Below are 12,297 nucleotides of genomic sequence, written 5' to 3'. Positions count from 1 at the left end.
GATGGGGGAGAAAATTGGGAGATTAAAGTGAGAAAATTCAAGGGTTGACAGAATAACAGTTTAATAATTGGGGGGAAAAAAAAAAGTAGTAATAATCATGATAAAAGAATATACAAAACAAGTGATGCACAGTGCAATTGCTCATCACCTGCTGACTGATGCCTGTTCAGTTCTCAAGCAACGGCCTCCCCAAAAAAATTTTCCCTAGTTTATATGCTGTGATGTCATATGGTATGGAATATCCCTTTGGCCAGTTTGGGTCTGCTGTCCTGGCTGTGCTACCTCCCAGCCTCTTCTGCATCTCCAGCCTTCTCATTGGCAGGACATGAGAAGCTGAAAAGTCCTCAACTTTGTGTAAGCACTACTTAGTGACAACTAAAACATCAGTGTATTATGAACATCCTTTTCATAGTAAATCCAAAACACGGCACCATGTCAGCTACTAGGAAGAAAATTAACACTGTCCCAGCCAAAAGCAGGACACCCTGCCTTCCAGCTTTGATTTGCATGAAGCCCACCAATGTGACAAGAAACTGGAAGCAGAATATAACTTTGCTGCAGGTGCCCAGGTCCTTCATCCCCCTGAAGGTGTCCTGATCCCAACACAAGGGCCAGGCACTACAGGATGTTGTCCAGAGGCTCTGAGCAGCAGAAGAGCAGGAAGCTGGAAGCTGAGGCACAGCACAGCTCCCCTCTGGGGCATCCTAACAGGAGATGGGTGTTATTGCTCTTCAGTATCCACACTGAGTCAAGAGTTTTGAGTAAATTCTACATTTTGCAGCTTTAAAAATATTGTGTTTCAAAAATATATATAGTTATATCAACAGACATACAAAAACACACACACTGAGCCATTGCATTTACATATTAGTGGACTGTGAATCATGACTGCATGCCTTCACTGGAGCAGCTCCCTGAGAAGTCTCTCTCTGGGACACCGAACACCACTGCACATATGGATGAACTTTGTCACTGTGCTCTGATTACTCCTCTCCATCCATCTAATGCTTCTTTCTCTAAATCAGGAGATATTGCGACTCCTTCTCCCTGAGAGAAATCATGCCAGGTCTGGTAAGCTAAGCTGTGGGCACAAAGGACAATGCCTGGTGCCTGTTCCCAGTCCTAAGAGAAAACGATAGACTGGATCAAAGCAGGGAATGTAGAAATGCTGGACAGTGCTTCCTAACTCGTGTTTTGACAGAAGCCCAAAGCCTCATGAGCCACTATGTCTGCGCTGGAATTGGAATCAGGACATTGGGCTTCTCTCGAGGCGCTGAGAATCTTGGTAATTTGTGACTACATGCTAGTGATGGACAGCTCATTTTCAGAACTTGCTCTTGATTCTGAATGAGAAGATTTGGTGACTGGAGCAAGAGGGAACTGGATGAAAGGAGCTTGTTTGAGTCTTTGAGTCCCTGGGGAGGAAATTGGGAGGCCAGCACACTCAAGCCAGGGTGCAGGGAGAGACTATTGTGAGTTTATTGCTGACACTGAGTGGAGTGGGGTTTGGCATCCATGGCAAAGTTGTCTAACACTTCAGTGTTTGTATTTTTATTCCTAGACAGCTCCATGGTGACTTTAGCTCTTCTGTTGTTAAATTGTATTCAGTTTTTAGAAAACACTACATATGTGAATGATGCAGGCTAATAGTGTTTAAACTGTGAATAAAAAAAATGACGTGAAGAGATCTGGTTGCTCTTTCACTCATGTGAATCATCAGAGAAATGCAGTATGAGGAGAAATAACAAATTTAACTGTGTTCTGAATCTGAAGAAAGCAAACATTCAAAATATCTTTTTATTTTCCGCTCTAAATCTCTAAGGCAATCGTCCAACATGTTTGCTTTATTCCCTGAAATGTGCCTGCTACTGCACCCCAAAGCTACTGTGATTGGCCAGAGTGAACCCAAATTCTTGAGAAGGTGGGACACTAAGATGTCAGTTGCTGCTTTCCTGGATCACATTTAGTTATCCAGTGCACATGCTTTCCAATCCTTGCATGCTTTTAGCTTCAGGAAATATCTTTTTTTTTCTATTGATCTGCCTTGCTTTCCAGGGTTTTCCACCTCACTCCAGGCTATTTTTAAAGTAGCATCCCATTTTTCCTCAGCCTCTGTCATCCTCTTGCTAAGGATCCTGAGCTCTTTTGGCCTCTTACAAAACACCCAATTCTCCCATGTCCAAGGCATAATCAACTTCTGCCATTGCAGACAGACACTTGTCCATCCTGTGCCCGAAGACAGAATGCAGTGGAATCCCTGAAGCCCTTCTAAGCATCCCACAGATCACATGCAGTTCCCAAGCCTTGTCTGTCTTATGTCTTAACATCTACAGGAGAAACAAATTACATAGGTGCTCCTGATAGTGCCTCTCAGTGAGCAAGTTCCACTCCTGGATAATCCCACTTCTCTTTGCAGTCATTCCCATCGCTGAGCACATCTTCTCATTGATGATCAGAAGAGTTGTGCCTGGTCACCGTTACACGTGGAAACTGAAATGATCTCTGCAAGGGATGGGGAAGTAAGGTCTTTCCCACCACCTTCTTTTGCTTCTCCACAAGGACATAAGAATGTTTTGTGTAAAGTTGCATCTTCCAGCCCGTCTGTGAAGAGGAGCCAGAATTGTCTCAGAAATGAGTCAAACCGTTAAGGGACAGATTTCCATCCAGTCCATGTCAGGCTGGTTCCCCTGAAGACAAACAGACAGCTGTGGGTCCTTCGCTTGACAACATGGTAAATTGATTTCATGTTTTCAGAAATGAACTAAGTGCTCCAGAAGGATGCTTATATTAGTAGGTGTCTCACCATAGCTTAGCTGCCCTGTGCAAAGACATTGGCAGTGTTCTCTTCCTAATCACACATGATAAAATCTCCACACATGGTCTACATTATAGAGGGAACTGGGGTTACTTAATCTGGAGAAAAGGAGGCTCAGGGGTGTTAGGGAATAGACTGCCTTAGCTTATCAAATTTTTGAGTATACTGCTATCGAAGAACTTATTGAGAAACTGCTTACATTGAATACATTTAGTATAAGTAAGTTTGCTTAACAAATTCTGCAAGCTGTGAACCTTTGAACTTTCTGCTCTGTGAAGTAAAAAATGACTCAGAGTCTTTAAGGTAGAAGATAAGGGGAGCTGCATCTCCACAGATAAGTAAAGGAACAGAACTCAAACTAACAGAAGACGAGAAAAAGAAGAATGTTTTAGCTGTTACCAAGAACTTATTTTTCTATAGCTGCAGGTGCAAAATAGCAACTGGAGCTCAGGACTTTGATGGCCCATCTGATGAAAATGAATATATCCAATGAAGAACGGGGAGACCCCAGAATCTAATTTTGCAATTTTCCTGGAGTGGCGTGTGGGGGGCAGGGCTTGGATTGTGGGGGTAATAATTATCCAAATATTTTTCTGCTTAGTGCCTCTGCAGGGGGAACCCAGCTTGAGCTGCCCGTAAATAAATTATTTATTTAAGAAGAATTTCTGGAATCCATGCCTGAGTCTCTGATATCAGAAACCTAGAGAAAAGGAAGTTCCTTAAAAGAGGAGAACTTATGGCTCTCTAGAACTACCTGAAAGGAGATTGTAGCCAGGTGGGGGTTGGTTTCTTCTGACAAGTAACAAGCAATAGGATGAGAGTAAATGGCCTCAAGTTGCACCAGGATATTAGGAAAAATCTATTCATGGAAAGGGTTGTAGGGCATTGGAACCGGCTGCACAGGGAAGTGGTTGAGTCACCATCCCTTGAGGTGTTTAAAAGACATGAAGATGTGTCACTTAGGAGCATGGTTTAGTGGTGGCATTGGAAGTGCTAGGTTGATGGTTGGACTTGATGATCTTAAAGGTCTTTTCCAACCAGAGTGATTCTAAGATTCTACAATTCTATAACTAACACACAACTTGGGCATTTGAACTAAGCAATCAAGAAAAGGCAATTAAGAAACCAATTCACCCAGGAATTGCCACGTATCTGATTAGGTGCAACAGGAGTCAGCCATTTCATGGCAATGGTGAGTTCCAGCAGAGCAGAAATGTTGGTCACAACTCTGCCAGGTCCTTTCTGCTCTGATCTACAATCTACACCTCAGCCCAGGCATGATCAGAACTTTATTTGGGGTGCTGGGTTCTCTCAGTCAGAAACAGTGGCTGATTTGTCCCTCTGAGAACAACAGAAATAATAGATTTAACCCATCACATCTTTGTTCCTTCACTCTTGTCTGGGAAGGTGAATACTTCTGGTCATGTACTGGGTCACGACAAAGGAGAAACAAGACACCTGTAACTGATCTCATTTCCCCTGGGCTTCCCATCCCTCCCAAGGTGGGCACATGGCCCCATGTGCCATTATCTTCTCCATGCATCATCTAAATCTGGTGAAGAATGACCTCATTGTCACTGAGTGGAGCAATCAACACCTGCAGATATTTCTTCCTTTCTTCATCCTCATCAGTTTTCCTTTGTGGAGAGCTGGTACATGTGGGGGACTACGGTGGGTCTGTGGATTCCCTGACGGAGGGCGTGGGAACAGAGATTAGCCTTGAAGGTATTAAGGTCTACCTGAGAGAAAGATGGGAGTAAAGGAGTATCTGGAGATATTAAGGTGTACCCGTGAGAGAGAAGGGAGTAAAAGAGTAACATTGATGATAGCAAAATTAGCCAATGAGATCTTACTACTGCAACTTGTAACCAATAGCAAAAAGACACTTGTGCTGGTAAAGACTATATAAAAAGGCGTTTGTGGCAACAAATGGAGACTGCTGTTTGTACTTAAGATCTTGGTCTGTGTCATCTGTCTGTCTCAACTGCGACAGGTACACCACCACTATTTGTCAAAAATGATGAAGACTCTCTTTGTCCTGAGGAAAACCTTTTGTGTTGCCTGTTGATACAATCAGTTTCATTTTTTCCTGTCTTCCTGGTTATCACTGAGTTCATGATCTTCTCAGTGATGTCAACGTACGCAAACTTCTCCACTCCAACACTCCCACGAGAAAGAAAAATCTGCTTCTTGGAAGCCCTGGTAGCATGGGCGTTTGGATGCTGGTCATCTTCACACAGGTAGCACTTCCACTGACCGGCCATACCACAACAAAAAAACCCATGGCTGGGATCCAATCCCCCAGACTCAGCCTTCACTGATCCTTATCCAGGAGCCACCACCACTCCTGTGAATGTGTCTAATTGGACCAAAGGGCTGGAGAACCTGTCCTCTGAGGGAAGACTGAAATGGTTTGGTCTTTTTCGCCTTGGAGAAGAGAAGGCTCGAGGGCACCTCATCACAGTATGCGAATTCTTAAAGGGTATCTAGAAAGAGGACAGATGCTCTCTCATCACAAGGAGCCAGGTGGAGAAGGCAAAGGCCAATGAGTAAATGTGTCACTGGGAGAGGTTTTGTTTAGACAGAAGAAATACGTATTTTTTTCCCATTAAGAACAATCCTTCACAGGAATGACTTCCAGGGATGTGGTAGAGTCCCTGTCACTGGAAGTTTCCAACATGTGATAGGACAGAGTGGTGGATAATCACACGTAGTCTCTCCTTTTCATGAAAGATTGGACCAAATGATCTTTCAAGGTCCCTTTCAATATAAAATATTCTATAATTCTATGACCTCCCAGTGATGTGCTTCAATCATGATGTCACAATATGCAAACCACTCTGCTGCACCACTGTCATCACAAAGAAAATCCTCATGCCAAAGGAGTTTATATACATTGATACTGGCATATTTTGCAGAGAAAATAGAATGCTGCATGGCCAATGTCCTCTTCATTTCCAAGACTTGTTCAACAAAAGACACATACTCTGCAGGCAGGGAATAGCAAAGAGGGACATGAACCTTTCAACTTCTTCTCTAGAAGGATAGTCACGATCAAGAGAAATGAGAATCCCCAAACTGTGAATCAGCAGGTCCATATGAGACTTTCATCTAGAGTGGCAGACATATGTAGCCAAAGGAGTGTCTTGACTGTCTACGTCTTCTAGATGACAGCTCTCTTGTGCATGCACAGGCTCCATGCTGGGGTCCATTGCCTGGGCCCAAGGCAGAGTGGGTCCATGGCACCACGCTGGGGGCTTGCCTTCTGGGACTAAGGACCGGTACTCATCCTCCCAGTGTAACTCCCCAGACTGGTGCTCTTCCCTGCAGAGCCCCATGTGGGGAGAGGTGTCCTGCCATGAGGACACAGGCCTTCACTTCGGTGTAACCATGTGATTCCCAGGGGTGTGCAGGGTCTCTTACAGGACAGCTCTCCAAGGGCCAGGGGCTGCACTGCTGGGATGACCCTGGCCTGCAAGTGAGGAGCAGTGGTGACATGAGCAGAGCTCGGGCTGGCCCTGCCTCAGAGCTCTTGAGGAAGTACAGGAAGCTGAAGTACCAGCAGGGGCAGCACTTGTGAGATGGATAATGGTGGTGTCTCTGCCCTGAAGTGTGGGCAGGACGAGATTGAGGGGAACCCCATGTTGTCCATGGGTCGCTGTGTGCCTGAGCCATCATTCTGAGCCCAACGGTGCCACCGAGTTGCTTTTCTGCACCCAGGACAACAGGGATATCAGAGGAAAGTCAGGATTTAGAGTAAAAGCCAGGGCGAAGGCCAAGGTCTGTAAAGATACTTTCCAATATCATTGAAAAATAGACCTAAATTTTGACATGAACAGTGAAAGCCCAAACTCAGGGAAGATGGACACCAGAAACAAGCCATGAGAAGGCAAGGGACCACTGGATCGTGGAGAGCCAAAGCTGCTGTGAGGATGCTCTGTACCCTGCTGCCATCTGCCCAGTAACCCTCCACTTATAAAAGGTGGGGTGGTGGCCAGAAAATCGGTCTTTGAACACTGGGTGCTGTCCTGGAGCTGCAGTGACCCATAGGGTCTTTGAGTTCACAGGAAGTGGTGACTCCATTATGTAGCCTGAGTGTGGCTGATAGCAATCCTAACTTGCAAATTATATCAGCCCTGAACGGAGGGTCAACCTGCAGGATGACCTGGAGAAGCTGGCGGATTGGGCTACCAAGAACCTGATGAAGTTCAACAAGGACAAGTGTAAGGACCTGCACCTGGGAAAATATAAACCAGGAGTGCAGCACAGGCTGGGATCTACCTGGCTGGGGAGCAGCTCTGTGGGAAGGGACCTGGGGGTCCTGGTGGACAACGAGCTCAATATTAGTGAACAATGTGCTGCTGCGGCAAAGGAGGCCAGCAGGATGCCTGGTTACATTTGCTAGGGCATCACCAATGGAGACAAAGAAGTCATAATGATGCTCTACTCAGAGCTTGTCAGGCCAAATCTTGAATACTGTGTTCAGCTTTGGTCTCCTCTATACGAAAAAATGTGGACAGGCCGGAAAGGGTCCAGAGAATGTCCACAAAGATGATCAAAGTACTAAGAAGATGCAATATAACAAAAGGCTAAGAGAACTGGGTTTGTTCAGCTTTGAGAAGCTATGGGGAGACCTCAGCACCATGCTCCAGTATTTAAAGAGTGCCTAGAAAGAAGATGGAGACTCCCTTTTTACAAGCAGTCACATGGAAAACATGAGGGGCAAAGGCTACAATGAACTCCTGGTAGGATTCTGATTGGACACAAGGTGGAAATTTTCCATGATGAGAGCAGGGAGATATTGGAGACATCTCCCCAGGGAAGTGGAGGATTCTGAAATATTGGACACATCTAAGATTCAGCTGGACAGGGTGCTGGGCCATCTTGGCTAGCGTGTGCTTTGGCCTAGAAAGGTTGGTCGTGGAGATCCTCGTGCTCCCTTCCATCCTGGTGTTCTATGATGATGATGCAGATGTATGTCTAGAGAGCAGCTGGGCCCTGCCACATGCTGAAGGACTGTATGAGGCTCCTCCATCTCATCTTCCTGTGCCCATATGTGTTGGCCATGCACACTAGATCGGGTAAAGGAGAGAAAGGAATGAGAGAGAAGAGAGTCTGGATTGTCCTCAGGAATTGTTGTTTCCCAGCCCCACTCCTGCCACCCTTTGAAGCCATTTCCTCACTTCTGGCCATTGGCTGTGGAGTGGCCATGAATATCTTCCGCAGCTCCAAGGGAAAGTAAACAAAACAAACTGCAAAGCAGGGAGTCCCCCCATCCTCTTCTTCCAAATTTTTGCCTAATCGGACTGGCAGGGGTGCCTCAGAAGGAAGAAGGACTCAGAGGCCCAGGCTTGAATGCAGCACAACTTTATTGAGTCTCAAGAAGAAAAGGAGGTGGCTCACAGGGAGTACCATGGGCAGCCACAAGGATGCAGTGAAACTCCTGCAGGGTGTCGGTCTGCCTGCCCTGCAGAGGGAAGGAGACCAACAGGTCCCAACTAGGCTGGCCTTGGGAGACAGAAAGAGCAGAGGAAAGAATGAGAGAGAGAGGAGTGGAAGAAGGAAACATTGGTTCAAAGCTCTGAATGCAATGCCATGGAGCTCTATCTCCTTTCAAGGACCATGTTCTGAGGTCTTGGGAGGTTCTCGCTCGAGAATGGTCCCAGCAGCTTTAGCAGGGTCGGCATCTGTTTCCGTAGTAGCGGCTGGTAATGCAGGAGAGGTCAAAGCCCCCAGAGTTGATGGGAACTCCCTCAGAGCTGAGGATGCTGCCAACAGCAGCGGAGGTGGAGGAGCCCACAACGGTGTTCTGTGGGAAGGAGCTGAGGATGGGGCCGGGCAGGGTCACAATCACTGGGGAGGGCTGGATGACGATGTTGGAGCTCTGGCACTGCCTGACACAGGGCTCATTGCAGCTGTTGGCCAGTGGGGTTGGGCCACAGGGCTGGCAGGGCAGACACGGGTTGCAGCAGGACATGTCTCTGGGACAGACGTTCACCTGGGAGACAACATAGGAGAAAGCAGAGTAATGTGGCAGATGGGAAGCAGCACTGCACCCAAACACAGCGGAGCCAAGGCACCTCCCGGCACAGCATACGCTGCCCAGCTCAAATCCTAGGAGCCACCTCCACTACATCCCAGGCTCTCTCTGCAGAAGACCTTCTCTCCCCTTCCCTGTCCCATGAGAAGCAGCTCCCACCCAGGGCCAGGACGGACCCTATCAGCTGAGACACACATTGAGGAAAGACACCTGATCCAGAAGCAGGAGGAGAAGAGGCTTCAGACTCACCTGGTTCCCAAGGAGAAGGAGGCAAGAGAAGTGGATGAGAGAGCAGCGAGTTGGGCTGCCTTTTATAGCAGTCCTGCACTGCCTCAGGCCCAGGCAGCCTTTGTGGAAGTAACAATTTTCTGACAAGCTCATGTTGAATGTAAAACACAGCAGCTAATGGTATGGGCCATATCCTGGTTTCGTGTACTGCCACCTTTTCTTTTCCTGGTTTCTGACACATGCTTTCACATACGAAGGCTTCTTCTGTAATCTGCAGGATGAAGAACATAGGCAGAAGATGAAGCCGAATGCTGGTGGCACCCTGTGCAGGCAGGTGATGAGGACGTGGGTCATTTCTGTGGGCTTCTTTGCAGGAAAGTTGTTAAGAAATGGGCAACGCTTTTATGTTTCACATCCGTTTCCCAAGGACTGCCATTTGGGACAATATGGTATATTATTTTCTGTCGTCAGCCCATATGTCTCTGATGGTTGCTCATTCTTTCACACAGGTGGGTCACTGCTGAGAGGGTTTGACACTATAGCAACAGTGCTCTCAAGATAATTTGCTTGGGCTCCTCCTTGCTCCTCTCCGTGCACTTCCCACAGGTCCTCAGGAAACAACAGGAGCATGTCTGAGCCCTGGGTTTTCCCTGGAATATTTTATCTCCACTCAGTGCTCATGGATACACCAGTGGAGAGTCCCCAACTCTGACCTGCACATTTCCTCATGATGAGGTTCACGCAGGTACAGAGTGACACAGATGTGTTCATGCAGGCCTGCAGGAAACCATGCAAAAATCTTTATGCCCCCAGAAAGACTGGAAAACATCAGCAACTGGGGACTCTGCTGAGGAGATTCCAGGGACCACATATGTAATAACCTCTCAGATGTGATTCTTGGGCATCTGGACCTGAACATGACAGTGTTGTCCATTTCCTAAAAACTTTGCCACAAAGGAGTCCAGAGGAATGACCAAGGTTCATATCACCTGACTGCACAGGATGATGTCACCAGCACCTGAGCTGAGTCTTCTGCCTGTACTGACGTGCATCCCCTCTGGAAATACTCAGAGCTTTCATCCTGGTACTTAGAAAATATATCATAAAAAAGCATATGGTGGAAGCCAGGAAATGAAAAGGTGGCAGTGCAGGAAACCAGGACACAGCCCATACCATTAGCTGGCGTGACTTACATTCAACATTGGCTTGTCAGAAAATTATTACTTCCACAAAGGATGCCTGGGCCTGAGGCAGTGCAGGACTCCTATAAAAGGCAACCCAACTCTCTGCTCTCTCATCCACTTCTCTTGCCTCCTTCTCCTTGGGAACCAGGTGAGTCTGAAGCCTCTTCTCCTCCTGCTTCTGGATCAGGTGTCTTTCCTCAATGTGTGTCTCAGCTGATACGGTCTGTCCTGGCCCTGGGTGGGAGCTGCTTCTCATGGGACAGGGAAGGGGAGAGAAGGTCTTCTGCAGAGAGAGGCTGGAACATAGTGGAGGTGGCTCCTGGGATTTGAGCTGGGCAGTGTATGCTGGGCCAGGAGGTGTCTTGGCTCCACTGTGTTTTGGTGCAGTGCTGCTTCTCATGATCAACCCCTCACGCTCTGCTTTCTCCTATGTTGTCTCCCAGGTGAACGTCTGTCCCAGAGACATGTCCTGCTGCAACCCGTGTGTGCCCTGCCAGCCCTGTGGCCCAACCCCACTGGCCAACAGCTGCAATGAGCCCTGTGTCAGGCAGTGCCAGAGCTCCAACGTCGTCATCCAGCCCTCCCCAGTGATTGTGACCCTGCCCGGCCCCATCCTCAGCTCTTTCCCACAGAACACTGTTGTTGGCTCCTCCACCTCTGCTGCTGTTGGCAGCATCCTCAGCTCTGAGGGAGTTCCCATCAACTCTGGGGGCTTTGACCTCTCCTGCATTACCAGCCGGTACTGTGGCAACAGATGCCAACCCTGCTAAAGCTGCTGGCAACTAATTTGGGCAAGAACATCCCAAGACCTCAGAACATGGTCCTTGAAATGAGATAGAGCTCCACGGCATTGCATTCAGAGCTTTGAACCAATGTTTCCTTCTTCCGCTCGTCTCTCTCATTCTTTCCTCAGCTGTTTCTGTCTCCCAAGGCCAGCCTAGTTGGGACCTGTTGGTCACCTTCCCTCTGCAGGGCAGGCAGACTGACACCCTGCAGGAGTTTCACCAAATCCTTGTGGCTCCCCCTGATACTCCCTGTGAGCCACCTCCTTTTCTTCTTAAGACTTATTAAAGTTGTGCTGCATCCAAGCCTGGGCCTCCAAGTTCTCCTTTGTTCTGAGGCAACTCTTCCGGTCGGGTTAGGGAAAAATGTGGAGGAAGGGTAGGGTGGGGCTCCCTGCAGTGGATTTTGTCACTTGGACACACAGCAAATTAGTTACATGGTTTTATCAATTAACTGCCTGGAGTTGAGCCTGAGCGATGTTCAGCTTAGTGGGTGTTTCTCCCTTCCTGACCTTGCTTGGGCAAAGACACTGGTATTTCTTACCGGACATTCTCTCCGCTGTCACACTCGATGAAATCTCCAACCGTGGTCTGTATTAGACTTAACAGGTACTTTGGACATTTGAAGGAAGCAATTAAAAGGAAGCAATTAATAAACCAATGCACCCAGGAATTACAACACATCCAATTACGTGCAATGGGAGTCTGCCATTCCATGGCAATGGTGAGTTCCAGCAGAGCAGAAATGTTAGTCAGAACTCTGCCAAGTCCTTTCTGCTCTGGTCCACATCCGCACCTGAACCCTGGTATGGTCAGACCTTTATCTGGGTTAAGTGGGTTCTCTCAGTCAGAAACCAGGCCTGGTTTCTCCATCTGAGAGCAACAGAAATAATATATTTAACCCACCACATCTTTGCTCCTTCACTCTTGTCCGTGTTCTGATTACTTCTGGTCATGTACTGGGCCATGGCAAAGGAGAACAAGACACCTGTAATTGATCTCATTCCCCTGGGCTTCCCATCCCTCAAAAAGTGGGCACATGGCCCCATGTGCCATTATCTTCTCCATGTACCTTCTAACCCTGATGGAGAATGGCCTCCATTCTTTATCCTCCTCAGGTTTCAGTTGTGGAGACCTGGTATACCATCACTGTTGTGTGAAAAATAATGGAGACTTTCCTTGTCCTGAGAAAAATCTTTTGTGTTGCCTGCTGGCTGGCACAGTCATTCTCATTTTTGCTGTCTTCCT

The 12,297-nt window shown here is 47.5% G+C and overlaps 2 protein-coding genes across 3 annotated transcripts; one reads left to right on the top strand and one right to left on the bottom strand.

Annotated features, from left to right (window-relative positions):
- Positions 1-8,486: 8,486 nt before the first annotated feature.
- LOC135998013 (feather keratin Cos1-1/Cos1-3/Cos2-1-like) lies at positions 8,487-9,236 on the bottom strand. 2 transcript variants are annotated; one of them, XM_065651037.1, is made up of 2 exons: positions 9,105-9,236; positions 8,487-8,813 (listed from the first exon to the last, which is right to left on the bottom strand). In XM_065651037.1, the coding sequence occupies exons 1-2, from the start codon at positions 9,234-9,236 to the stop codon at positions 8,487-8,489; spliced, it is 459 nt and encodes a 152-aa protein (XP_065507109.1). The 2 variants fall into 2 exon arrangements, with proteins under 2 accessions (XP_065507109.1, XP_065507110.1); XM_065651038.1 differs by having other exon boundaries at positions 8,487-8,794; positions 9,105-9,177.
- Positions 9,237-10,342: 1,106 nt separating this feature from the next.
- Positions 10,343-11,037, top strand: LOC135997941 (feather keratin Cos1-1/Cos1-3/Cos2-1-like). Its single transcript, XM_065650886.1, has 2 exons — positions 10,343-10,415; positions 10,730-11,037. The coding sequence occupies exon 2, from the start codon at positions 10,732-10,734 to the stop codon at positions 11,035-11,037; it is 306 nt and encodes a 101-aa protein (XP_065506958.1). The 5' UTR covers positions 10,343-10,415; positions 10,730-10,731.
- The last annotated feature ends 1,260 nt before the right edge of the window (positions 11,038-12,297 follow it).

The sequence above is a fragment of the Caloenas nicobarica genome, chromosome 24 (genome assembly GCF_036013445.1).
Source record: "Caloenas nicobarica isolate bCalNic1 chromosome 24, bCalNic1.hap1, whole genome shotgun sequence".
NCBI classification, from domain to species: Eukaryota; Metazoa; Chordata; class Aves; order Columbiformes; family Columbidae; genus Caloenas; species Caloenas nicobarica.
Note: the sequence above shows the minus strand (reverse complement) of the source record. Positions and strands in the feature narration are given on the sequence as shown.